The 27,025-nt window shown below is 56.1% G+C and overlaps 1 protein-coding gene across 6 annotated transcripts; it reads right to left on the bottom strand.

Moving 5' to 3' along the window:
- Window positions 1-5,848: 5,848 nt before the first annotated feature.
- Window positions 5,849-14,984, bottom strand: ADAMTSL5 (ADAMTS like 5). Of its 6 annotated transcripts, none has more exons than XM_007994630.3 (13): window positions 14,755-14,984; window positions 12,646-13,096; window positions 11,877-11,949; window positions 11,671-11,762; window positions 11,395-11,455; window positions 11,179-11,287; window positions 9,487-9,614; window positions 9,035-9,146; window positions 8,596-8,682; window positions 8,280-8,443; window positions 7,566-7,755; window positions 7,417-7,488; window positions 5,849-7,142 (listed from the first exon to the last, which is right to left on the bottom strand). In XM_007994630.3, exons 2-13 carry the CDS (start codon window positions 12,699-12,701, stop codon window positions 6,841-6,843), a joined length of 1,446 nt encoding a protein of 481 aa, XP_007992821.3. In that variant the 5' UTR covers window positions 12,702-13,096; window positions 14,755-14,984; the 3' UTR covers window positions 5,849-6,840. The 6 variants fall into 6 exon arrangements, with proteins under 6 accessions (XP_007992821.3, XP_007992822.3, XP_007992820.3 ...); XM_007994631.3 differs by having other exon boundaries at window positions 14,858-14,984; XM_007994629.3 differs by lacking the exon at window positions 14,755-14,984 and adding an exon at window positions 13,986-14,730.
- Window positions 14,985-27,025: the final 12,041 nt, after the last annotated feature.

The following is a 27,025-nucleotide window of genomic DNA, read 5'->3' as shown; positions in this document are numbered from 1 at the left end:
GCATGGCCAGGATGGGTGCAAGCCCCGGAAATGCTTGTCCTTAACCTCAGTGCTTTCTCCCCTCCCTCCCGAGCTAGTTGTCTGGCCCATTTGCATTAGCCTGCTTCTCTTAAAACTCCCCCAGGTGGGCGCAGTGGCTCAGGCCTGTAATCCCAGCACTTTGGGAGGCCGGGGCGGGTGGATCACCCGAGGTTAGGAGTTCAAGACCAGCCTGGGCAAAATGGTGAAACCCTGTCTGTACTAAAAAATACAAAAATTAGCCAGGCATGGTGGTGGGCGCCTATAATCCCAGCTACCCCGGAGGCTGAGGCATGAGAATTGCTTGAACCCAGGGGACAGAAGGAGTTGCAGTCAGCTGAGATCGCGCCACTGCACTCCAGCCTGGGCAACAAGAGCAAAACGGTCTCAAAAAAAAAAAAAAAAAAAAAAATAGCAGGATAAACCACAAACCCTGATATTATATTTGTCCAAGGGGCCATAACTCAATTAATCTCAACCCAGAGCTATTTTGTCCCCAGGCCTCTGGGTCTAGTCTGGAGATACCTTTTTTTTTTTTTTTTTTTTTTTTAATGAGACAGGTTCTGGCTTTGTTGCCCAGGCTGGAGGGCAGTGATTTAATCATGGCTCGCTGCATCCTCAGCCTCCTGAGCTCAAGAATTCCTCCTCCCTTGGCCTCCTGTGTAGCTGGGACTACAGGCGCGCACCACCATGCCTGGCCATGATCACTGCACTCCAGCCTAGGCAACGGAGCAAGACCTTGTCTCCAAAAGAAAAAAAAAGAGTGGTCAGCCGGGCGTGGTGGCTCACACCTGTAATTCCAACACCTTGGGAGGCCAAAGCAGGCGAATGACCCAAGGTCGGGAGTTCGAGACCAGCCTGGCCAACGTGGTGAAACACTGTCTCTACTTATAAATACAGTAATTAGCCAGGCATGATGGCACATGCCTGGAGTCCCAGCTACTTGGGAGGCTGAGGCAAGAATCACTTGAGCCTGGGAGGCAGAGGTTGCAGTGAGTGGAGATCGTGCCATTGCACTCCAGCCTGGGCGACAGAGTGAGACTCTATCTCAAGAAAAAAATAAAAAGGCTGGGTGGGTGGCTCACGCCTGTAATCCCAGCACTTTGGGAGGCCGAGGTGGGCGGATCATGACGTCAGGAGATCAAGACCATCTTGGCCAACATGGTGAAATCCCGTCTCTACTAAAATACAAAAAATTAGCCAAGTGTGGTGGCACATGCCTGTAATTCCAGCTACTTGGGAGGCTGAGGCAGGGGAATTGCTTGAACCCGGGAAGTGGAGGTTGTAGTGAGCCAAGATTGCACCAGCCTGGCAACAGAGCAAGACATTTTCTCAAAAAAAAAAAAAAAAGAGTGTTCCAGGCAGAGGGCACAGCCTGTACAAAGGCCTTGAGGCAGGACCATGCTGGTGAGTAGGAGGCACAGAGGGGAGGCTCCTGTGGCTGGAGCAGAGAAGGGGAGGGCAGGGAGGAAGGAGGTCAGGGAGGAGGGAGGTCAGGGAGGAAGGAGGTCAGTCAGGGAGGAGGGAGGTCAGGGAGGAAAGAGGTCAGGGAGGAGGTCAGTCAGGGAGGAGGGAGGTCAGGGAGGAGCAAGGTCAGGGAGGACAGAGGGCAGGGAGGAGGGAGGGCAGGAAGGAGGGAAAAGGGGAGTTTTGGGGGCTGCACCACACAGGCACTGAGAGGGCATGGGGGCACTTTCTCTTTTTTTTTGAGACGGAGTTTCACTCTTGTTGCCCAGGCTGGAGTGCAATGACATGATCTTGGCTCACTGCAACGTCTGCTTCCTGGGTTCAAGCGATTCTCCTGCCTCAGCCTCCTGAGTAGCTGGGATTACAGGCACCTGCCACCACGCCCGGCCCGGGACTTTGTCTTTTACTCAGGGTGCAGGATTTATCAGAGCAAAGAGCAAAGGTAATCATTAATCACCCCCGACCCTATGTCGGTGACCACACGGGGATGGCAGACCGGGCTGTTGGGATCTGCCGATCACTGGCCCGGCTGCTTTGAAGAATGTGGTCTGGTCATGGCCCCAAGGGAGGAGAGAGGGTGCCAAGCTCGCTCTGCACCTGGCATGGTCCCTCTCTTTTTCTTTTCTTTTGTTTTTTTTTGAGATGGAGTCTTGCTCTGTTGCCCAGGCTGGAGTGCAGTGGCGCGATCTCTGCTCACTGCAAGCTCCGCCTCCCAGGTTCAAGCAATTGCCCTGCCTCAGCCTCCCAAGTAGCTAGGACTACAGGCACCTGCCACCACACCTGGCTAATTTTTTGTATTTTTAGTACAGACAGGGTTTCACCATGTTAGCCATGATGGTCTTGATCTCCTGACCTCAAGTGATCCACCCGCCTCGGCCTCCCAAAGTGCTGGGATTACAGGCATGAGCCACTGCGCCCGGCCTTTATTTTTTTTATTTTTTTTATTTTTATTTTTTATTTTTTTGAGACAGAGTCTCGCTCTGTCACCCAGGCTGGAGTGCAGTGGCGCGATCCCGGCTCACTGCAAGCTCCGCCTCCCGGGTTCACGCCATTCTCCTGCCTCAGCCTCCCAAGTAGCTGGGACTACAGGCGCCCGCCACCTCGCCCGGCTAGTTTTTTTTGTATTTTTTTTAGTAGAGACGGGGTTTCACCGTGTTAGCCAGGATGGTCTCGATCTCCTGACCTCGTGATCTGCCTGTCTCGGCCTCCCAAAGTGCTGGGATTACAGGCGTGAGCCACCGCGCCTGGCCCATTGTGTCATTCTTATGTCTTTGCAGCCTCATAGCTTAGCTATGACCCCTTAGATAGGGGGTTTCACTCTGTGACCCAGGCTGGAATGCAACAGTGCAACCACAGCTCACTGTAGTCTCGACCTCCTGGACTCAAGCAATTCTCCTGCCTTAGCTTCACAAAGTGTTGGGATTATAGGCATGAGCCACCACAGCTGGCCTAAAACGGTAAATGGAGGCTGGGCTCGGTGGCTCATGCCTGTAATCCCAGCTCTTTGGGAGGCTGAGGTGAGCAGATCACCTGAGGTCAGGAGTTAAAGACCAGCCTGGCCAAATGGTGAAACCCTGTCTCTACTAAAAATATAAAATTAGCCAGGCATGGTGGCAGGTGCCTGTAATCCCGGCTACTCAGGAGGCTGAGGCAGGAGAATCACTTGAACCCGGAAGGCAGAGGTTGCAGTGAGCCAAGATTGCGCCATTGCACTCCAGCCTGGGCGACAAGAGCAAAACTCCGTCTCAAAAAATAAATAAAAATAAATAAAAGGAGGAAAGAGTGGCAGCCGAGTGCCGTGACTGACACCTGTAATCCAGCGCTTTAGGATGCTGAGACAGGAGATTCGCTTAAGGCCAGGAATTCAAGACTAGTCTTCGCAACATAGAGAGACACCCTCTGTACCCAAAATAAAAGAAAAATCAGCCACACATGGTGGCATGCACCTGTAGTCCTAGCTACACCGGAGGCTTAGTCAGGAGGATCACTGGAGCCCGGGAGGTGGAGGCTGCGGTGAGCTATGATGGCATCGTTGCAATCCAGCCTGGGAGACACAGTCAGACCCTGGCTCTAAAAAACAAAAATAACAAAGATACCAGAACGTTCACTAGTTGGCTTTAAAGCTAAAGCGCAAATCTGGAGACCGTTTATTGCCGATTGTTATTGTTACGTGGTTCTTACTGGAAACAATGTCGTCATTTTCAAATCATGCTGGGGTCCTCTCGCCCACTAGGAATGGCGTGCTCCTGGTGGTGGGGACTGTGGGACAGCCTCATGCGTGTTTCTCCCTGGTCTCAGGCACAGCCTGGGGTCCCTGTTGAGGAAACCCTCTGAGTGTCAGCTCCCCTGGCGTGTTGGGCAGCCCCCAGGGTGACTGTCTGAGATCCAGGCGCCAGGGCAATGTCGGAGAGAGACCTGAAACCTCCATTCCCTGGCACACCCCAAACCACAGCCGGGGAGAGGGGACAGCCTTGCAGACTAGTTGGGGAGGGAGGGCAGTGGGGGCCCGGCAGGCACCGACAGTGGCCTCAGGAGCCAGTGCTGTCACGAGGAGGCCTGCGAGAGGGGCCCGCGTCCACGGGGAAGCGAGTGCCCACGCGGAAGTGGGCTCAGGGCACCTGGGCTGCAAGCCACGCGGCGCGCACGGAGTCCCTTCATGCCCCATCCTGCCGCCAGGGGGCACTGCGGCCCCACGCAGCCCTGCAGTACCCGCGGCCCTTGGCTGGGGAGCTCCTGGGACCCCGGCCGGCAGCGCTTGCTGCAGATGTCAATCACAGAAGGCACCGCATCACTGAAGCGCCGGCCGTCCCAGGCTGCGCTGGGTCCTTGGTATGCCGTCGGTGTTCAATAAGCACTTGCTGCAGAAATGTCTGAAGGAAGAAAGGGGGCTAGGGAAGGGCTCCAGGAAAGAGTAACTCCCATGTCAGAGCTGGGAGGGGTTTCGAGGGCGCCATTCACTGAGGGGGAAACTGAGGCCAGAGAGGGGCTGCACCTGGCCTGGGGTCACCTGCAAGATCAGGGGCCGAGTCCACCGATGTCCTGCACCCCTCGCCGACTCCCTCTGCCTCAGCAGCCTCCTTGCCCTTCATTCTCTCTGGCTGCTCCCTGCCTGGTGGGGGCAGCTTGTCCGTGCCCAGTGGTCGGTGGGAACCCACGGACCCCAGGCATCCCAGGCCCCAGAGAGAAATGCAACCACTGGTCCCACACAGAGCGGTTTGTCCCAGGTGGCAGCGTGAGCCATCCATCAGGAGTGAGAGGCAGAGGGTTGGCACCCCATAGGGGAGGGTTTACTGAGTGAACTCGTGACACCCCCTAGCACACACACAGCCCATGTCGGCCCTCCTGGTTGCAGAAGAACACAGCGGGCTGGCAGCCCACAGACAGCAGCGGCTCTCACCTACCTCCTCAGCTGGGGAGGGGCTCCCAGGGTGGGCCTGAGAAAGTATGTGGCAGTTGGGGGAAGCTCAGGACCTATCAAAGCTCCATTCATTCCCCACCTGCTCCTATCCTCATCTATTCCCTGACCTCACCCCACACAGGGTCAGATGTGCAGGGAGGAGGTGAGGCTGGACCGGGAGGAGGGGTGGGGTGCGCGTGAACATGTGTGCCTGTCCATGAGCAAAATGGAGACGGGGTTCTACCGGCGCGTCCCTGAGTCTCTGACCGACTGCATGTGATGGGGGTGCTTAAAAAAAAAGTGCTACAGGCCGGGTGCGGTAGCTCAAGCCTGTAATCCCAGCACTTTGGGAGGCCGAGACGGGCGGATCGGAAGGTCAGGAGATCGAGACCATCCTGGCTAACACGGTGAAACCCCGTCTCTACTAAAAAATACAAAAAAAAAAAAAAAAAAAAAAAACTAGCCAGGCATGGTGGCGGCGCCTGTAGTCCCAGCTACTCGGGAGGCTGAGGCAGGAGAACGCAGTAAACCCAGGAGGCGGAGCTTGCAGTGAGCTGCAATCCGGCCACTGCACTCCAGCCTGGGTGGCAGAGCGAGACTCCGTCTCCAAAAAAAAAAAAAAAAAAAAAGTGCTCTGCAGCCATAAAAAAGAATGAGTTCATGTCCTTTCCAGGGACATGGACGAAGCTGGACGCCATCGTTCTCAGCAAACTAACACAGGAACTGAAAACCAAACACCGCTTGTTCTCACTCATAAGTGGGAGTTGAACAACGAGAACACATGGACACAGGAAGGGGAACATCACACACCGGGTCCTTTGTGGGGTGGGGGCCAAGGGGAGGGAGAGCATTAGGACAAATACCTAATGCATGTGGGGCTTAAAACCTAGATGACGGGTTGATGGGTGCAGCAAACCACCATGGCACATGGATACTAATGTAATAAACCTGCACATTCTGCACATGTATCCCAGAACTTAAAGTAATTTTTTTAAAAGTGCTTGTAAAAATTAAAGAGGAATAAAAGGGGGGTGAACAGCCAGTATGATAGTGCATGCCTGAAATTCCAGTGCTTTGGGAGGCTGAGGCAGGAGGATCATTTGAAGCCAGTAGTTGGAGAACAGTGTGGGCAACATAGCAAGACCCCCTCTCTACAAAAAATTTAAAAGGTAGCCGGGCATGGTGATTCACACCTGTAGCTCCAGCTGCTGTGGAGGCTGAGGTGGGAGGATCGCTTGAGCCCAGGAATTCGAGGCTGCAGTGAGCAATGATTGCACCACTGCACTTCAGTCTAGGTGACAAAACAAGGCTGTGTCTCAAACAAAAAAAAAAAAGAGGAGGGGAGGGGTGAGCATATTGATGGGCAGAAATCCAGCCAGAGATGCTGAGGCTGGAAAGATTGTCTCTGAGTTTCCCAGTAGCCAGGGGAAAAGGGGAAATTGGTACGTTACAGTGCCTGGTTAGGCATGTCTTCTAAGGGGCATGCCTGTTTGTGACAGTGTCTCTGCTCTTGACACACGAGGGTGAGTGTGAGTAGCAGAGAGGAGAGACAGCACAGTGTCTGGGAATTAAACAGATGAGTTTCCGCGTACCCAGGGCAGCAGGGTGTCATGCTCGTTCATGACAGTGTCTCAAAGTGAGTGTGACGCAAAGAGAATGAAAGCAGAGTTAAACTTTCTGAGTATAAATAGCTAGGAGCTTCCTGGCAGCCAAGGAGAGAAGCGAAATACAAGTCAGAGTCTCTTCAGTGTCTCCTCACCAGTGCCTGCCGGCTTGTGACAGTGACTCCAACTGCATGCAGAGGTGTCTAAGTGTGTGCGGGAGGGAGTCACATAGCTGCACAGGTGGGACATATGTCAGAGCTGCCTGGAAGCCAGGGTGAGAGGGGAAATACGCTGACGTTGAGACTGGTCAGATGTATCTTTCTTGCTGTGTGTGGCCAGGGCTCCTTCGGGGGCTCAGATAGGACAGCGTCGGGCAGTCAGGCGTATGCGGCTGTCCTCCGCGGGGCTCCAGGGCCGGGCGTAGCCAGCATGGGGCAGCAGCAGCCGGTCCTGTGTGCCGTTGGGGCTCACAAGGCGCTGGACAGCCAGCAGGTAGTCCCGGTGGGGTGCCAGCATCGGGCAGGGGCAGTGGCCTGGCGCCCACACGTACTCGCGGGCCCGCAGTGGCGAGCGGTTCTTGTAGACGAGCTGTATGCGTACCTCGTAGCGGGTCTCCTGGGCCTGGCGGTGGTGGCCCAGCACTCGGGCCTGGAACACTGTTGGGGGTCATGCTGAGCTGGCTGGCTGCTCAACTCTGCGCAAATCTCCACGCCCCACCCACATTGCCAGAAGAGGGGCTGAGGGTCAGGTGGGACCTCGGGATCTATAGGGACTGGAGTCAGGATCACGTGAGGGATCAATGAGTGGTTAGGGTCAAGAGGCAAATTAGGGTCAGAAGAAAGGGTCAAGGGTAAAGTCAGATTAGGGTCAGAGGTCAGCAGGAGGCCAGGTTAGTAAGGGCTAAGTGAGAGTAGGGGTCAGGGGTCTCACCAAAGTCACTGCCGCAATAGTGGAGCAGTCGGTGGGCGCGGCCTCGGGTGTCAGGGCAGGGTGGGCAGGGGTCTGTGGGGTGGGCGGTGCTGTGAGGGGCAGAGGCCTCAGCCCCCACTCATTCCCCACCCTGGCTGTCCCCACCTCACCTGGGGCCAGGGTTGGGGTCCGTGCAGGGATGACAGCAGGGGCTGCGGGGGGCTGAGGCTCCACCTCCCGGGGCTGCGGCTGCCGCAGGGGCCAGCCCAGGGCCTGCACCCGAGCCTGGAAGGGGCTGTAGCGCTCCTGAGGGAGCCAGAACTCAAACTCGATGCCGGGGTTGGGCTCCTGCAGGAGGACCTGGAGCAGGGGAGGGCGCACAGGGAGCTTCACCAGAGGCCGGGGTTGCCTCCTCCCTCTGATCCTATGACCCCAGCCTCCCCGCTTTGACCCTGTCTGTCCTCAGCCTCCCTCCTCTGATGCTCTGTCCCCAGCTGATCCCCTCTGACCCCAGACTCCCCCTTCTGGCCCCAGTCACCCTCACTCTGACCCTCTGTCCCCAGCGTCCCACCCCCGTCCGCAGCCAACCCCCTCTGACCCTCTGTCACCAGACTTCCCCCTCTGACCCTGTCCCCAACCGCCCCCCTCTAAACCTGTCACCAGCCTTATCCCTCTGACACTGTCCCCAGCTGACCCCCTTTGACCTTGTCCCCAGCCTCCCCTGTCTGACCCTCTGTTCCCATCCGACCCCCTCTGACACCCTGTCACCAAACTCCCATGACCCTGTCACCAGCCTCCCCTGTCCGACCTTGTCCCCAACTTCCCCCCTCTGACCCTCTCTCACCAGCCTCCCCCCTCTCACCCTCTTGGAGGCCCGGTGGCACCTGTAGGAGCAGGTTGTGGGAGGTGGGCCCGGCTGCTTGCAATGTCTCCTGGGGCCCTGCGTCACGGGTGTAGACCACATGGGTGCCGGCCGCCTCGTAGGTCCCCGGCGGGCTGACCACCCAGTCCCCGTTAAGCACGTAGCGCCCATCGCCCCCCATCAGTGCTGCAAGGGAACAGTCAGCGCTCAGGAACCTGTCCGTCTCGTCTCCCAGACCCTGGGGTCCCCTCCTCAGGCCTCAGTCTCCCCATCTGTAAACGGGGACAACGGCCCACGGGCAGCCTGCAGGGTGCCTCCCGCCTCACACCCTAGGATACCCAGGTGGTTGCGGCTCCGGTGTGCCACGCGGATGTGTCTAGCGCCCTCGGGGATCAGGGTCACGTTCCAGTACCCAGCGAAGGCACCTGGGTGGGAGGGTAAAAGGGTTTTGGGGTGCCAGTGGGGGTGTATTTGAGCGATGACTTGAAGATGAAATGAGCTACTGAGGGTAAGACAGCTAGCCAGGGTCCTGGGAACCGGAAAACCCTCTGTAAACGGTTGGAGTTACAATTACTATTGCTTCAGTGTGGCAGGGAAAGTGTTAAAACCCCATCTGTTCTGGGGAAGGGCGGGACAATCTGTCAGTAGCCAATCAGGATGAGGAGAAAGGGGGGCTGGGCCGCACACTGGCCAATCAGCATGGAAATTTGCTTCCGGGCCACAGCTTGTTAAAGGGCCCGCTCTGACGCGTGCAGGGAGGACGGGGCAGGCAGTCACCGGCGTCACGAAACACGCGCTGCACGAAAAGGCACGAATCGTTGGCGCCTCCACAGCGGCCGCAGCGGTCCTCTAGGGCACCCGAGCCTAGCAACCCATCACAGCCGGGGCTCTAAAGGGTGAAGGACAGGCGCGGTGTCACTGACACTGGGAGGGCCAGGACCTGGGGCAAAGGCAGTGCCTGGGAGCAAGAGGACAAGGCCCCGAGGGAAGATGGGGGTGGAGCCTAGGGAGGAGCAGGGCCTGGAGGGAGGAGGATGGGCGTGGTGCCCAGGGAGTTGGTGCCTAAGCTGGGGCTGGGGGCGAGGCTTGGAAGGGGAGGGGAAGGGGTGGAGTCTAGGGAAGGGGTGGAGGCTAATGGGAGGGTGGAGGTGGAGCCTAGGGAGGAGGCTGTGGGTGGAGCCTGAGTGGAAGGTAGGGTGGGGCTCGGGCGGGGCCTGGCCAGTCCTTACAAGGCAGCGTCCAGCCACACAGACGCCTTGGGCACCCGGACTGCAGGCGGTGCCATCCAGGACGCGGCCGAAGCTGTGGTAGAAGGCGTGCCCCTCGGCCAGGCAGTTGAGGTCACACTGGTTGGGCGCTGAGGGCAGGAGGAGTCAGTGGGCCGGGGACCCCTATTCGAGTTCCAGGCCCCCTCTACCAAACTTCATCAGGCAACCATCACCTTGGGCAGATGAAGCCCAGAGATTCAGCTAAAGCCACACATTGAGGCTGAGGCAGAGCCAGGACTGGACCGTAGGTGCTCTGCCTCCAGCAACCTAGGACTCCCAGGCAAGTATCCTGGGGCTGCATTCATTCATTCATTCATTCATTCATTCATAGTCTTTATATTAGGAGTCCTTACATACTATTCATTTTTAACACCATTACTCATTCTTCATTCCACTGAACACCTACTGCTTTCCAGACACTGTTCTAAGCTCTAGGATACAGAAGCAAGAACTCTATCAGTGTGCAGATGGATGACCTTAAAAAAGGCCAGGTGCGGTGGCTCACGCCTGTAATCCCAGCACATTGGGAGGCTGAGGTGGGCAGATCTCCTAGGCCAGGAGTTCAAAACCAGCCTGGGCAACATGGCGAGACCCCATCTCTACCAAAAATACAACAACAAAAAATTAGCTGGGCTTGGTGGTGGGAGCCTATAACTCCAGCTACTTCGGAGGCTGAGGCAGGAGAATAGCTTGAACCAGGGAGGTGGAGGCTTCAGTGAGCCGAGATCATGCCATTGTACTCCAGCCTGGGTGACAGAGTGAGACTCCATCTCAAAAAAACAAAAAAACAAACAAAAAAGATGTGAGCACCTGGCCCAAGCACCTAGGAAGTGCCCAGTGAAGTGTGTGTCCAGTACTGACTGGACTGAGTCCCGCACAACTGAGGTGTGTCGCTGGTCCTCCCTGGGCCTCAGTTTCCCCTTCTGCCTGGAAGTGGGGCAAAAATGGGCTGTCTGATCATATACACACAGTCTGACTGCCCTGATTTCCACTCCTCCTTCTCTCCAGCTCCTTTTGGCTCTCATTTCCCTGAGTCTGGCTGGTGGACCCTGCCAGGAACAGAACCTGGGCTGGCCCCAGTGGGCCTCTGCGAGGGTGCGATCACAGCAGGTTTCCTCCAATTCTCAGAAGGAAGGAAGGAAGGAGGGAGGGAGGGAGGGAAGGAAGGAAGGAAGGAAGGAAGGAAGAAAGAAAAGGAGGGAAAGAAGGAAGGAAATGAGGTTGATGGATGGCACTTCGTTCATTCTAGGCTTTTCTTCTATCTGTGTCTGCCTTCCCCATGGCGTGTGAAGCTGCCTGTCTCCCTGAAATCTGGAGGCGCACTGCCCCGGGCACATAGTTATATAACTTGCTATTTTCAGCTCAATGCAGCAACATTTCCTGCTACTGGGATAAGTTTGAGAACTGTTGGCCTCTGGATACAGCTCTAAGTCAATCCTCAGTCGGAATCCTCAGCATGAACCCTGCTTCCCTCTGCCCCTGTTTCACGCCTAACATATGCTGTTTCTGTTTCACTTCACCAACTCCTACATATCCTTCAAAACCCTAGTGCTAATACCCTTGTCTCTTTGCAACCCTCCAAGTCCCTCTCCTTAAGAGTAATGAGTTGTTCACTCTGGACCAGTTCTGACCACAGGAGACCAGGCTACTCACCCCCATGGAAGGGCACCCACTGGTAGGTCTTCTGGGTGCCCAGGACAGGGCGGCCATTGTACAGGGCACACTGTAGGTCTCGGAAGGGCACAGCTCCTGGGGGGCAGTCCTAGTGACAGAGATAGGTGAGCCAGAGGCTGGGACAACCCAAGGGGCAGGTGGCCGGCTTCAGGCAGCCTGGGGTGGGAGGTGGTCTGAGAGGTGGGCAGGACTTACTGGCAACTGGCAGAGGCGGTACTCATGGGAGTCTCCCCAGCACGGGTCTTCCCCAGGAAGCCTGCAGGGAGCCAGAGTGTGGTGAGAACCCCCAGGGACCCCCTCCTGGGGCTGGCCTTCCACCCTCTGCCCCCGCCAACCCCACCCACATTCCAGTGGGATCAGCGGGATTAAAGGGCACAGCATGTGTGGGCAGGCCGAGGGTGTGGCCACGGGCCGGGCTGGGCCAGCGGGGGAGGAGGGGCAGGGACCCCCTCCCAGCCCCAGCCCGCTCACCGGAGGCAGCGCCGGCTGCGCACGGAGACGCCACGCCCGCAGGAGCTGGAGCAGCGGGTCCAGGACACCCACGGGGTCCACTCACCCGGACCCTACTTGGGGAGACAGAGGCAAGGTCAGCCTGGTGGAGAGATGCTGGTGACCCCACAGTGCTGGCTGGGTCCCCATGCCCACTCGCCACACCCTGGGCTCATGCCCCCCCTTACCTGAGCACTGACCCCCAAACCGCAGTTCAGCAGGGCCCACAGGAGGAGCAGGAGGTTCTGGAAGAGGCAGGGCCTGGGGAACAGAGGGGCTGAATCCATGGAGCCACCGCCAGAGACACAGGATTGTGTCCTGGCTCTGTCCTGACTGGCTGTGTGATCTTGGACAGTAACTAACCCTCTCTGAGCCCTACTTCTCCTCTGAAAAACAGGGTAATAGAGCCTCCCTTACAGGAAAGTTGAGGGGTCCTGTGGATCAGATAAAGAAGACAGGAGGCATGGAGCCCGGTATGGAGAAGAAGAACTCAGAATGTCATCTGCAATTATTGTTGTTGTTGTTTGTTTTGAGATGGAGTCTCGCTCTGTCGCCCAGGCTAGAGTGCAGGGGTGCAATCTCGGCTCACTGCAACCCTCCCCTCAAGTGATTCTCCTGCCTCAGCATCCCGAGAAGCTGGGATTACAGATGCCCGCCACCACGCCCTACTACTTTTTGTAGTTTTAGTAGAGACAGGGTTTCACCATCTTGGCCAGGTTGGTCTCAAACTTCTGACCTCAAGTGATCCACCCGCTTCGGCCTCCCAAAGTGCTAGGATTATAGGCATGAACCACTGTGCCCAGCTTGCAATGTCATTGATATGTGTATTGTGCTATAATGTACACAGTAGGTGCTTAATCGATGCTTGATGATTGGAGGGATCATTCAAGAATAGTACACAGGTGCCTCCTAGGGCTGGGGCCCCCTCCTTGCCCTCCCCACCATCACTGCTTCTACCTTTCCGTGTGGCCTGAGGCCAGCCACTCCACTCTCCCAGGCCTCAGTTTCCCCATCTGTGCAGTGGGGGCCGAATGGATTCAGTCCATGATTCTGTGACACTCTGCAGCAGGTGCGGCCGGCAGGGGCTGGATCAGGGGTTGGGTCCCCGGAAGAGGCCCCTAGCTGCACTGCGGCCCCAGGGCTCCCTCAGCTTCCAGACAGCAGAGAGTCCCCCGGATTGGGGATGGGACAGGGAGGGGTGACCTGGCCCGGGGCCAGTCGGTGCCTCATGGCCTCATCAGCAGAGGGGGTGGGACTGAGCGCCGGGGCGGCCCGTGGAGGGAGGGGCCACTGCTGAGGCTGGGGCAGGAAAGGGGAGGAGGCTGACTGCCTCTCTGGGCCTTAGTTTCTCCATCCGTCGGGCAGGGATGAAGTCACTTGCCATCCACACCCTCCTCGTGACCCCGGCCTGCAGGGAGAGAGGGGAGGGGAGGGAAGGGAAGCAGCTGCCAAGTGAGCCAGGACGTCCCGCTGCCAGCAGAGCGTGAAGGCAGGCGGATGAGCCCGGGCCCAGGCACCAGCTGAAGGAGGCTGGGTCCCACCCGGACCTTGTTTCCCTGGCTCTCAGGCCCCACTGGTTCTAGCATTTGGACCTCTGGGGTACCAAGGGTCTGGAGTCCTGGGTGTCTCCAGGTGCTGCGACAGCTGTGGTTAGCTGCATCTGTGCCCCTCTCTGAGCCCAGAGCCTGGGCTGGCCCAGGAAGCACAAGAAGTCTGCACCAGAAAGTTAAAACAAGGGGAGGGGGGCCGGGCGTGGTGGCTCAGGCCTGTAATCCCAGCACTTCGGGAGGCCGAGACGGGTGGATCACGTGAGGTGTCTGAGACAGCCTGACCAACATGGTAAAACCCCATCTGTACTAAAATAAAAAAATTAGCCAGGTGTGGTGGTGCACGCCTGTAATCCCAGCTACTTGGGAGGCTGAGGCAGGAGAATCGCTTGAACCCAGGAGGCGGAGGTTGCAATGAGTCGAGGTGGGGCCACTGCTCTCCAGCCTGGGCGACAGAGCCAGACTCCATCTCAAAAACACCAACCAACCAAAAAATCAGGGGGAGGGGTCTTCACCTTCTGACAACCCCCACCAGACTCTGAGCCTGGCTTGAGGAGTGGGGGTCTAGGTGGTGAAAAGTGGGGGGCTACAAGGACCACCCTACCCCCTCCTCAATGAGCCCTCCCCAGAATCCAGGCCCCTCCCCGTGTGGGCTGCAGCCCGGACTGGCGGTGGGATCTCAAGGCAAGTCGCACCTCTGGGCCTCAGTTTCCCCCGGAGAAAGTGGGGGGGATAGGAAGAAGGACTTACCGACTGCGCGGAGCCCAGGCAGCGCGTCCCGGCTCCCTGAGCGGCCCCAGGGCGAGCGGAAGCGGCGGGGCCCTAGGTGCCGGGCGGGTGCGAGACTGGGGCGGCCCCTCCCACCGCGGCCTCCGCAGGCGCGCCCAGGCCCGGGTCAGGAGGGGCGGCGGCCCCTGGCGCCCTCGCGCGGCAGGCGCGGATCTGCGGCAGGGGACTGCCGAAGCGCAGGGGCCCCGGAGCCGCGGGCTAGTGTCGGGCGCCCGGGTCCCGGTGACCTTGGCAGTCTCGGGCGGGGGCGCGGCGCGGGGACTGACTGCCCCCCTCTGCCCTGGGGCTGCTATTCCGGGCGCCGCGCTCAGGGCCCGGGAATGTGCACGAACCGAGGTCACCCCGCTCTGGGTCTGGGAGTCCCAGGCGCTGCCCCTACCCCACCGAAGCCCGGATTGCGTCCTGCCGGGGTCCCCGTCCCCGGTCACAGCTCCCTCTCCTGGTCCTACCCCTCACCCCTCCCGCGGGGGGGTCGTCCTGCTTGTGGAGGGGGACTTCCGTGCGCCTGGGCTCCTATCGGGGGTTCCCCGATCCAGGTCCCGGCCACCCCCAGCGCAGGGCCCCAGCGCACTGGGGAGAAGCTCAGCCCCGGGGGCCGCGCGCGGGGGGCGGAGAGACCCTCCCAGCTGGCGCATTCCCGGGCGCTGCTGTCACCAGGGGACGCGCCCCACCCCACCGCCTGCCCTCCCTGCCGGGTCCCGGGGCTGCCAGCGGGGCTTTAGAGCCAGACCTGGGTCCAGGTGGTCCCTCTCCCTCACAGCCGCGGTCCCACCCTCTCCGGCCTCAGTTTCCCCATCCCAACAGTGGGGCCGTCAGGGGTCTCCACCGCGCACCTTCCATCTGGAACCCGGCTCTGTGCGGACGCGCAACGCGAGGGGGCACCCCAGGACTACCCTACCGCACCCTTTCCTGCCGGGCGTGTCTGCGCCGCCCTGTGCCCACCCACGCAGGAATGGGACCAGGTCCTGGGTTCTGGGCTCCAACAGCTTCTGGTGTCGCCCGCCGGCGCCCCCTGGCGGGCGGGGTGAAGGGCTGAGTCACTAAAGCGGGGGTGGGGGTGGGGAACTGCCCTTCTGCTCCCTGGGTTCCACCCAGGCTTGGCCTGAGCACCCTCTCCTCCAGGAAGCCCACCCGGCTGTCCCACAGCGCTGACCACAGAGAGAGAGGTTTGCTGGGGACATACAGGGTGCTGCTGGTTCAACTCAGTCAGCTCTCCAGCCTGTAGTATGTCACAGCAGAGCCACCCATATGCATTTATTGAGCACCTACTGTGTGCACAGCTGTGAAAAACCCAGCCAGTCCCAGGCCAGCAGGTAAGGCAGCCCCCCCGGAGTGCATAACCTCACCTTCTGACCTGACCTGGACTATTGGAGAAAATAGCCCAGGCCCACCACAGATGGCCCCAGGGGGTGTGGTTGTGGGGATGTCAGGAAGGCCCTCACCGAAGGGGTCAAGAGAGAAGGGCAGGCCTGGCGCAGCGGCTCATGCCTGGAATCCTAGCACAGTGGGAGGCCGAGGCAGGCGGATTACCTGAGGTCAGGAGTTTGAAGCCAGCTTGGCCAACATGGTGAAACCCAGTCTCTATTAAAAATACAAAACTTAGCCGGGTATGCCAGCAAGTGCCTGTAATCCCAGCTACTTGGGAGACTGAGGCACGAGAATCGCTTGAACCCGGGAGGCATAGGTGGCTGAGAGCCAAGATCACACCACTGCACTCCAGCCTGGGCGACAGAGCGAGACTCCATCTCAAAAAAAAAGAAAAAAAAGAAAAAAAAGAAAGAAGTCAGCTCAGGGCATGTGCCAATGTGTCATTAGGACCATTGTATCCTCCTCAGATGTGCCCCATTCCCAGACGTCCAGTCCACAGAGCTCCATGGGGAGTGCAGACAGCAGGCCCTGTGCCCTGCAGGGAAGGTCTACAGAAAGCACAGTGCCCACAGGGAGCACACACAGCAGACATTATGCTCTGCAGGAAGGGCATACAGCAGGCGCTGCATCTTGTAGAAATGCATAGAGTAGGGCCGGGCACGGTGGCTCATGCCTGTAATCCCAGCACTTTGGGAGGCCGAGGCAGGTGGATCACGAGGTCAGGAGATCGAGACCGTCCTGGCTAACACAGTGAAACCCCGTCTCTACTAAAAATACAAAAAATTAGCCGGGCGTGGTGGCGGGCGCCTGTAGTCCCAGCTACTCGGGAGGCTGAGGCAGGAGAATGGTGTGAACCCGGGAGGCAGAGCTTGCAGTGAGCCGAGATCGCGCCACTGCACTCCATTCTGGGCAACAGAGCGAGACTCTGTCTCAAAAAAAAAAAAAAAAAAAAAGAACAGAAAAGAAAGAAAAAGAAATGTATAGAGTAGACTGTCCTGCAAAGAAGTGTATACGGTAGATATGGCACCTGCAGAGGAGTGCATACAGCAGTCACTGCATCCTGTACAGAGTATATACTGCGGGTGCTGCGTCCTGCAAGGAAGGTATACAGAAGGTGCAGTCTCCTGCAGGGAATGCATACAGTAGGCACTGAGTTCTATGGATAGTGTATCCCGCAGCCCCTGTGCCCTCCTGGGAGTGCATACCGCAGTCACTGCACCCTGCGTGGGGGCTCTAGAGCTTGCAAGATTGGCAGAGGTGGTGGTGAAGGTGTGGAGTGCTGTCCCCCCGCCCCCAGTTCTTGTCCCCTACGGTCTCCCACCTCTGTCCTCTGGACATCCATAGGAGGAGCTGGGAGCTCAGCCTAAGACACAGCGTGTAGCTGGAGGGGACGGCTGCTGAGGCTCAGAGGCTCCTGGAGTCCCAGTCGGGCGGGGTCCCAGCTTGCTACATTCCCCTACCCTTGCCTGGACCCCGACTCGGGAGTCAGCCAAGTCCCTCTACTCTGAGTTTCAGCCTGGACCCCCTCCTTGAAGCAGCATCAGGACTAGAGGGGGGACTGAGACACAGGTTCCCACGGATGTGGGTCAATTAGGTTCCATTTCCTGAGTGGTCATATGGCCTCGAGGCTTAAGGAGTGCCGTGATCTGCTGTGTGACTGGGCTACAGTGAACGCTATGGTACCGCGCACTTTGAACTGTGTTCACAGGGTAGATTTTATGGTAAGGGTTCTTACCATAAAATAACAAAAACAGTGGGACACAAAGGACCTTGGGAAGTGATGGTTAGGCCTGTCATCTTGAGTGTGGTGACTGCATATGTGCAAACTCATCAAATTGCAGACATCGGGCTGGGCATGGTGGCCTCATGCCTGTAATGCCAGCACTTTGGGAGGCCGAGGCCAGTGGATCACCTGAGGTCAGGAGTTTGAGACCAGCCTGACCAACAAGGTGAAAGAAACCCCATCTCTACTAAAAATGCAAAAATTAGCCAGGCGTGGTGGCTCATGGTGGTAATCCCAGCACTTTGGGAGGTTGACATGGGTGGACTGCTTGAGGTCAGGAGTTTGAGACCAGTCCAGCCAGCATGGTGAAATCCATCTCTACTTAAAAAAAAAAAAAAAAAAGCCAGGCATGGTGGTGCACGCCTGTAGTCCTAGCTACTCAGGAGGCTGAGGCAGGAGACTCTCTTGAACTTGGGAGGCAGAGGTTGCAGTGAGCAGAGATCACATCATTGCACTCCAGCCTGGCTTTTTTGAGCTCGGTCTCAAAAAAAAAAAAAAAAGGGCTGTCATGTTGGCTCATGTCTGTAATCCCAGCACTTTGGGAGGCCAAGGCGGGGGGATCACCTGAGGTCGGGAGTTCGAGACCAGCCTGGCCAACATGGTGAAACCCCGTCTCTACTAAAAATACAAAAATTAGCCGGGCATGGTGGCGTGCATCTGTAATACCCGCTGCGCAGGAGGCTGAGGCAGGAGAATCGCTTGAACCCAGGAGGCAGAGGTTGCAGTGGGCCAAGATCGCGCCATTGCACCCCAGCCTGGGCGACCCGAGTGAAACTCCGTCTCAACAAAAAAAGCAAACATTGCATATGTACATTTCTTCAATTATACCTCAGTAAAGTTGCTTTGGAAATTCAATTTAATTTTAAAAAGAAATGCCCCAAAGCAGATCTTGCGTCCTCTTGGTGGGCTTCTGTGTCCCCACAACTCCCGGTGGCCTCTCTTGATCCCTCAGGCCTGGACACGTGGTCCCAGGACACCTCAACCTCCTGCGTGGAGTGGGTGGGGCCTCCCCATCCCTGCCCCACAGATCCCTGGACCCCTCAATACCTGGGGCTGTCCATCTGTCCCTGGGCACCAGCAAGGGCCACGCGGAGTTGGGACCCTCCCCGGTTGGAGTCGCCCTATAGGACCCGGGACTCTGGACCCTCCTTGACCGCTGCTTGCCTGGTCCTCATTCTGTGCCGGCTTCTTGTGCACGCTCGGAATCTGTTCCCTGCAGACACCCAGTGCCCCGGGCACCGTCCGGAATTCCTGGAAGAGACCCCTTGCTTTCTTGCCCCTCTGCCCAGGCTCCAGGCCTTTGACACGGCTGTGCCTCCCCAGGGTGCCCCTTCCCCTCCACCTTCACATGCTGAAAACCACCTGTTCTCTGACCTTCTGGCAACAGATTGTGTATCACGTAACCCATGCTTGGCCAATCAGATAATTCCATCTCCCAGAGCTGGGGATTGGCTGGGGGATGACCACGTGACCCCAGTGGGCCAATGAGAGCCTGCCCTGGGACTTGAACTGGGCCATTGGAGGAAAAGGTGGTTTTCTGTGGCTGGGGTGGGCTCCAGGAATGGTGTGAGTTGAGGTATGCTGGACATTCTTGACTACTCCAGCAAATGCAAGGGAACAGATTTTTTTTTTTTTTTTTAATCCTTCTCTTCCTTTCTTTTCTTTCTTCTTATAATTTTTTTGAGACAGGGTCTTGCTCTGTCGCCCAGGCTGGGGTGCAGTGGCCGGATCTCAGCTCACTACAAGCTCTGCCTCCCGGGTTCCCGCCATTCTCCTGCCTCAGCCTCCCGAGTAGCTGGGGCTACAGGCGCCCGCCACCTCGCCCGGCTAGTTTTTTTTTGTACTTTTTAGTAGAAACGGAGTTTCACCGTGTTCGCCAGGATGGTCTCGATCTCCTGACCTCGTGATCCGCCCGTCTCGGCCTCCCAAAGTGCTTGAGCCACCGTGCCCGGCCCTTTTTTGATCTTTAGTAGAGACAGCATCTTACTATGTTGTCCAGGCCCAGGTTGGTCTCAAACTCCTGGGCTCAAGAGATCCTCTTACCTCAGTCTCCCAAGTAGCTGGAACTATAGGCATGCACCACCATGCCTGGCTAATTTTTGTAGTTTTTTGTAGAGATGGGGTCTCTCTATGTGGCCCAGTCTGGTCTTGAACTCCTGAGCTCAAGTGATTATCTGGCCTCAGCCTCCCACACTGCTGGGATTGCAGGCATGTGCCAACCACCCATGCCCAGCCCAAAAGGACAGATTTCTAGAAGGTTGTTTGAGTTCCTGGATTGAGCCTCATCTGAAGGCATTCGCCCTTTTTTTTTTCACGTTAGCAATTTTGAGTTTCTTATTTATTTATTATTATTATTATTTTTGACAAGTTCTCACTCTGTCACCCAGGCTGGACTGCAGTGGTGCAATCTTGACTCACTGCAACCTCTGCTTCCCAGGCTCAGGCAATCCTCTGGGATCAGCCTCCCACAGAGCTGGGACTACAGATGAGTGCCATTATACCCAGCTAATTTTTGTATTTTTAGTAGAGATGGGGTTTTGCCATGTTTCCCAGGCTGGTCTCAAACTCCTGAGTTCAAGTGATCCTCCCACCTTGGCCTCCCAAAATGCTGGGATTACAGGCATGAGCCACTGTTTCCAATCTTATTTTGGATTTTTAAAAAAAATATTATTATTATAGAGACAAGGTTTCAAGAGCGAAACTCCATCTCAGAAAAAAAGTGATAACAATTACTATTTCATTATTATTGACTAAATTCCAAATGTTATTTTATTTGGATTTGGATTTCACCAGGCTTTTTTTTTTTTTTTTTTTTAACAAATGTCATTTTTCTGTTCCCAGATTCCATATGACATTGAGCTATTTGTCTCATAATTAGTAAAAAGACCCACGCAGATTAAAAATGGATTATTTCTGTGGCAATCGGGTGGGTTCCAGTGCCCACGCAGCACCTTGAACACGGCTGGAGTTGATCAGTGTCCCTGATGGGAAGTTGATGCTGTGTCCATCGAGAGAAGGGGCACGGAGGCAGGTGTCCACCCATCACCTAATGGAGATACAGACCCACCCCCTGCCATTGGTGCTCCCCGTCAGGTGGGACGCACACCAGCAACCTAGCAAGGAAACTGTCATTCTGGGTTTTGGTGGAACCGGGGAGAAGCAGGCATGGATCACGTCTAGGGCATCTCGGGGCAGGGGCAGCCTCCTGGGCACAGGGGGCCCTTTCCTGCCTGGGCCTAAAAGCTGAGAAGGGGATGCCAGGTAAAGCCTGGGAGGGTAGCAAAGGGAACAGCACATGCAAAGGCCCTGTGGCAGGGGGAGCTTGATGTGGGTCTGAGGACCAACGGGAAGGCTAGAGGGTAGATGCCTTGGCCTTGTGTCCTCACCTTGGGTGGTCAACCTGGGGCATGTTGTATTCGGTTCCTCAGAGGGTCCCTGATGAATGTGGGACTCAGGGTGGCCGGGGAGTACCCAGCTCCCACCCTGCTCCCCGAACCAACTCTCTGCACCAAACCCTTGCTTCAGGCTCTGCCTTTGGGGGAACCCACACAGATGGCCAGGAGGGTTGAGCAACCTGCCCCAGCTGCCAGTGCTAAAGCCACTGACCTGGACGTTGTCAGCGGAGAAAGTGAAGAGGGGGTGGGAGGCCCCAGCACTGAACCCCAGCCTCCCAGGAGAAGGAGGAGGTGGCTTAAAGGAGAATTGGAAAAATGCATCCAGAAAGATGGGAAGCAGCCAGGCTTATCCCTGTAATCCCAGCACTTTGGGAGGCTGAGGCGGGTGGATCACCTGAGGTTGGGAGTTTGAGACCAGCCTGAGCAACATGGAGAAACCCCGTCTGTACTAAAAATACAAAATTAGCTGGATGTGGTGGCACATGCCTGTAGTCCCAGCTACTCAGAAGGCTGAGACAGGAGAATCGCTTGAACCCGGAGGCAGAGGTTGCGCTGAGCCGAGATCTCACCATTGCACTCCAGCCTGGGCAACAAGAGCAAAACTCTGTCTCAAACAAAAACAAACAAACAAACAAATAAAACCATGGGAAAAAATCAGGAGCAGGGGTGTCCCAGAGGACAAGGGAGGCCAGTGCTTTTATTAGTAATTATTAGTATTTATTATTGTTTTTGAGACAGGGTCTTGCTCTGTCACCCAGGCTGGAGTGCAGTAGTGTGATCACAGCTCACTGCAGCCTCGACCTCCTGGACTCAAGCAATCCTCCCACCTCAGCCTCCCAAGTAGCTGAGACCACAGGCGTACACCACTCCACCTGGCTAACTCTTGTTTATTTTTTGTAGAGACGGGGATCTCCCTGTGTTGCCCAGGCTAGTCTCAAACTCCTGGGCTCAAACAATCCTCCCGCCTCAGCCTTTAGAGCAGAGTAGCTGGGATTACAGGCATGAACCCTGCATCCGGACAGCAGTGTTTTAGGAGGAAACAGCGCTGAGAGAGGGAAGAACAGGGCTTGGTTTCAGGGCACCAAGTCTGGATGCCCCCTCCCGCGCTCACACTGGGCCGTGTTGTGCAGCATAAACCACAATCAGGAGGTCTCTGGAGCCCTGTGGTGGTGGGACGTCTCCTGCCTGCTCTGCTCCCAGGGCCATGGGTCCCTGGGACCTGCGTGGTCAGGCGTCCAGGCACGTGGGACCCACAGGTGTTTGGTAAAGGCCAGGAGACCAGGCAGGGACCAGGGAGCTGGGCTGAGTCACACTGGTTGGTGGCCTCCACCCTGCTGCCTTCCGGAAGGAGGGGGCTGAGGAGGCCTGGGTTGCCGCTGACCTTGGAGGCGGCCCCATGAGCCTCCTAGGCCTCCAGGGAGTCTGACGCCCGCTGTGTCAGCTGCCACGCCCCCTCCACCTGCAGTAGGTATTTTGAGCAAAGCTTCCCGGCACTTCTGCGAAATCTGCTGAGTCTGTGGTTTTCTCAGGTCAGCAAAAGAACAGAAACTGGAGAGGAAATTGAGCCCGTGGCCTGAGATGTGAGAGGTGCCGAGGGTACGGGGACTGCAGCGCTAGACCACCCACGCCTCAAGAACCCAGGGCAGGGGGCAGGATGGGAGGGCCAAGTGCTCATCACACAAGCTGTGCCTCAGTTTCCCCATCTGTAACCTGGGGCATTAGTAGGGTTGTGTGTTTCAGGGGGTAGGGAATCTAATATATTTTTCCCTTTTTTTTTTTTTTGACAGAGTCTTCCTCTGTTGCCCAGGCTGGAGTACGGTGGCAAGATCTCGGCTCACTGTAACCTCTGCCTCCTCGGTTCAATCGATTCTCCTGCTTCAGCCTCCCAAGTAGCTGAGACAGGCCCCCACCATCATGCCCAGCTAATTTTTTATATTTTTGCGAGAGACGGAGTTTCACCATGTTGGCCAGGCTGGTCTCGAACTCCTGACCTCAAGTGATCCACCTGCCTCAGCCTCCCAAAGTGCTGGGATTATGTAACTTTTGGCGTGAGATTACAGGACTTCTGGCATGAGCCACTGCGCCCGGCCTTATTTTTCCCTTTTTAAATTGTAGTAATATATGGGCCGGGTGCAGTGGCTCATGCCTGTAATCCCAGCACTTTGGGAGGCCGAGGCAGGTGGATCACCTGAGGTCAGGAGTTTCAGACCAGCCTGGCCAACATGGCGAAACCCCATCTCTACTAAAAATGCAAAAATTAGCTGGGCATGGTGGCACATGCCTGTAATCCCAGCTACTTGGGAGGCTGAGGCAGGAGAACCATTTGAACCCAGGAGGCAGAGGCTGCAGTGAGCTGAGATCGCACCACTGCACTCCAGCCTGGGCAATAGAGTAAGACTCTGTCTCGAAAAATAAACATAAAAATAAAATAGTAGTAATATGTGCATAACATAAAATGTATCTTTTTTTTTTTTTGAGATGGAGTCTCGCTCTGTCGCCCAGGCTGGAGTGCAGTGGTGCGATCTCAGCTCACTGCAAGCTCTGCCTCCCGGGTTCACGCCATTCTCCATGCCCAGCTAATTTTTTTGTATCTTTAGTAGAGACGGGTTTCACCGTGTTAGCCAGGATGGTCTCTAACTCCTGACCCCGTGATTTGCCCGCCTCAGCCTCCCAAAATGCTGGGATTATAGGCGTGAGCCACCACGCCCGGCCAAATTTATCATGTTAAACATACGACATGCACAGTTCAGCAGCATTACGTACATTAACATTATTGCATAAGCATCCCATAACCACCATCCCTCTCTAGAACTTTCTCTTTTTTTGCTTTTTAGAGACAGGGTTTTCCTCTGTCACGCAGGCTGGAGTACAGTGGCACAATCGTAGTTTGCTGCAGCCTTAAACTCTGGGGCTCAAGCAATCCTCCTGCCTTGGCCTCCTGGGTAGCTAGGACTACAGGCGTGCACCACCACACCCAGCTAATTTATTTATTTTTGAGATGGAGTCTCGCTCTGTCACCCAGGCTGGAGTGCAGTGGCACAATCTCTGCTCACTGCAAGCTCCGCCTCCCGGGTTCACGCCATTCTCCTGCCTCAACCTCCTGAGTAGCTGGGACTACAGACGCCTGCCACCACGCCTGGCTAATTTTTTGTATTTTTAGTAGAAGCAGGGTTTCACTGTGTTAGCCAGGATGGTCTTGATCTCCTGACCTCGTGATCCGCCCGCCTCGACCTCCCAAAGTGCTGGGGTTACAGGCGTGAGCCACCGCACCCGGCCTAATTTTTTTATTTTTGTAGAGATGAGGGCTTGCTATGTTGCCCAAGCTAATCTTAAACTCCTGGGCTAAAGCGATCCTTCTGCCTCGGCCTCTCAAAGTTCTGGGATTACAGGTGGGAGCCACTGCACCCAGCCCATCTCCAGAACTTTCTCATCTTCAAAAACTGAAACTCTGTCCCCATAAAATACTCCCTGTCCCCCTCCCCAGCCCCTAGCACCGCCCCCCCCCCCCCATTCTACTTTCTATTTCTGTGACTGAGGATGCTAGGGACCTCCTAGGATGGAATCACACGGGATTTCTTACCTGGATGCGGTGGCTCACGCTTGTCATCCCAGCACTTCAGGAGGCCGAGGCGGGCAGATCACTTAAGGTCAGGAGTTCGAGACCAGCCTGGCCAACATGGTGGAACCCCGTCTCTACTAAAAATGCAAAAATTAGCCAGACGTGGTGGCGGGCGCCTATAGTCCCAGCTACTCGGGAGACTGAGGCAGGAGAATTGCTTGAACCCAGGAGACGGAGGTTGCAGTGAGCCGAAATCTTGCCACTGCACTCCCTGGGCGACAGAGCAAGACTCCGTCTCAAAAAAACAAACAGAAACAAACAAACACACAAGGTTTTTCCTTTTGTGCCTGGCGTCTCTCACTGGACCTGATGTCTTCAAGGTGTATCCATCCCGTGGCCTGTGTCAGGGTTCCCTTCCTTTCCAAGGCTGGATGTGATTCCGTCGTATAAATGGACCACATGGTGTTTTTCCTCTCATCTGCTGACGGACATTGGGGCTGTCTCTACCTTTTGGCTGCTCTAAATCAGGCTGCTATGAATATCTATGTTTTTCTTTTCTTTTTTTTTTTTTTAGACAGAGTCTCGCTCTGTCGCCCAGGCTGGAGTGCAGTGGCCGGATCTCAGCTCACTGCAAGCTCCGCCTCCCGGGTTCATGCCATTCTCCTGCCTCAGCCTCCTGAGTCGCTGGGACTACAGGCGCCCGCCACCTCGCCCGGCTAATTTTTTTTTTTTTTTTTTGAGACGGAGTCTCGCTTTGTCACCCAGGCTAGAGTGCAGTGACCGGATCTCAGCTCACTGCAAGCTCCGCCTCCCAGGTTCATGCCATTCTCCTGCCTCAGCCTCCCACATAGCTGGGACTACAGGGGCCCGCCGCCTCGCCCGGCTAGTTTTTTGTATTTTTAGTAGAGACGGCGTTTCACCATGTTAGCCAGGATGGTCTCGATCTCCTGACCTCGTGATCCGCCCGTCTCGGCCTCCCAAAGTGCTGGGATTACAGGCTTGAGCCACCGCGCCTGGCCAAATCTACGTTTTTCATTTGTTATCATGCTCATCTCATTCTCGAGTACGGATTCCGAGAAATGAAGTCGAATGTCCTGGTTTCCCTTCCCTGATTGTCTAACTGGAGGCCCCCATCCCTTTTGGAAGTCAAGTGACACGTGCCTGGTTTCCAGACTTGCAAATGGGAACATCTCTGCCTCGGGCGGGCCCTTCTCAGAAACGCCCTCCCTGACCTCCTGTCTAAGCTGGCCTCCAACACTGCTTCCTTCTTTTTTTTTCTCGAGATGGAGTTTTTTGCTCTTATCGTCCGGGTTGGAGTGCAATGGCACGATCTCGGCTCACTGCAACCTCTGCCTCCTGGGTTCAAGTGATTCTCCTGCCTCAGCCTCCCCAGTAGCTGGGATTACAGGCGCCCACCACCATATCTGGAAAATTTTTGTAGTTTTAGTAGAGACGGGCTTTCACCATGTTGGCCAGGCTGGTCTCGAACTCCTGACCTCAGGTGATCCACCCGCTTCAGCCTCCCAAAGTGCTGTGATTACAGGTATGAGCCACCATGCCCGGCCTTTTTTTTTTTTTTTGAGATAGGGTCTCACTTTGTCGTCCAGGCTGGAGTGCAGTTTTGTGATCATGGCTCACGGCAGCCTCGGATTCCTAGGCTCAAGCGATCCTCCCCCCTCAGCCTTGCGAGTAGCTGGGACTACAGGCATGCACCACTATGCCCAGCTAATTTAGAAAATTTTTTGTAGAGACAGGGTCTTGCTTTGTTTTCCAGGCTGGTTTCCAACTGCTGGGCTCAAGCAAACCTCCTACCTCTGCCTCTCAAAGTGTTGGCATACAGGCATGAGTCACTGTGCCTGGTCCTCTTTATTTACCATTTTTTCTTTTCTTTTTTTTTTTTTTTTCTGAGAGGGAGTCTCGCTCTGTCGCCCAGGCTGGAGTGCAGTGGTGTGATCTCAGCTCACTGCAAGCTCTGCCTCCTGGGTTCAAGCCATTCTCCTGCCTCAGCCTCCTGAGTAGCTGGGACTACAGACACCCGCCATGCCTGGCTAATTTTTTGTATTTTTAGTAGAGACGGGGTTTCACCGTGTTAGTCAGGATGGTCTCGATCTCCTGACCTCGTGATCCTCCCGCCTCGGCCTCCCAAAGTGCTGGGATTATAGGCGTGAGGCACCGTGCCGGGTCTAATTTTTGTATTTTTAGTAGAGACAGGGTTTCGCCATGTTGGCCAGGATGGTCTCGAACTCCTGACCTCAAGTGATCCTCTTGCCTCGGCCTCCCAAAACGCTGAGACTATAGGCATGAGCCACGGTGCTTTACCAATTGTTTGTTGTTTTTGAGACGGAGTCTCGCTCTGTCGCCCAGGCTGGAGTGCAGTGGCCGGATCTCAGCTCACTGCAACCCTCCTCTGGGACTACAGACACCCGCCATGCCTGGCTAATTTTTTGTATTTTTAGTAGAGGTGGGGTTTCACCGTGTTAGTCAGGATGGTCTCGATCTCCTGACCTCGTGATCTGCCCGTCTCGGCCTCCCAAAGTGCTGGGATTACAGGCTTGAGCCACCGCGCCCGGCCAATTTTTTTTTTTTTTAAACCTTTGAGGTGAAATTCACATAACATAACATTTACCCTTTTAAAAAGTGCACAATTCAGGGGCATTTCCTGCCTCCCCGTGTTGAACAAGCACCCCTCTATCTAAATGTAAAACATTTCATGCTCGAAAGGTGACCTGTACTCAACAACAGTCCCTCCCCATCCCCTACTCTGCGTGAGAGGCCTTCAGGGAGAGCCTAGGGGTGTCTTTGTGGGCATTCATCCTTAGCCCCCCAAAACTCCCCTACAGCCAGGCTGGGGTGAGCAGGAAGCCTGGGGCAGGGCGGGGGATGGGGACAGCTGGTT

The sequence above is a fragment of the Chlorocebus sabaeus genome, chromosome 6 (assembly GCF_047675955.1).
Source record: "Chlorocebus sabaeus isolate Y175 chromosome 6, mChlSab1.0.hap1, whole genome shotgun sequence".
Classification (NCBI taxonomy): Eukaryota; Metazoa; Chordata; class Mammalia; order Primates; family Cercopithecidae; genus Chlorocebus; species Chlorocebus sabaeus.
The sequence above is the reverse complement of the archived record's forward strand: the minus strand, read 5'-3'. Positions and strand labels throughout refer to the sequence as shown.

Bases quoted from the DNA above. Each gene is read 5' to 3' on its own strand.
- ADAMTSL5 (XM_007994630.3), bottom strand. From the start codon at position 12,701: ATGGGGAAACTGAGGCCTGGGAGAGTGGAGTGGCTGGCCTCAGGCCAC. The intron at 11,950-12,645 runs GTAGAAGCAGTG...TCTGTTCCCCAG, and splicing joins GCCTCAGGCCACACGGAAAG to GCCCTGCCTCTTCCAGAACC. The intron at 9,147-9,486 runs GTAAGGACTGGC...TTCACCCTTTAG, and splicing joins GTGTGGCTGGACGCTGCCTT to AGCCCCGGCTGTGATGGGTT.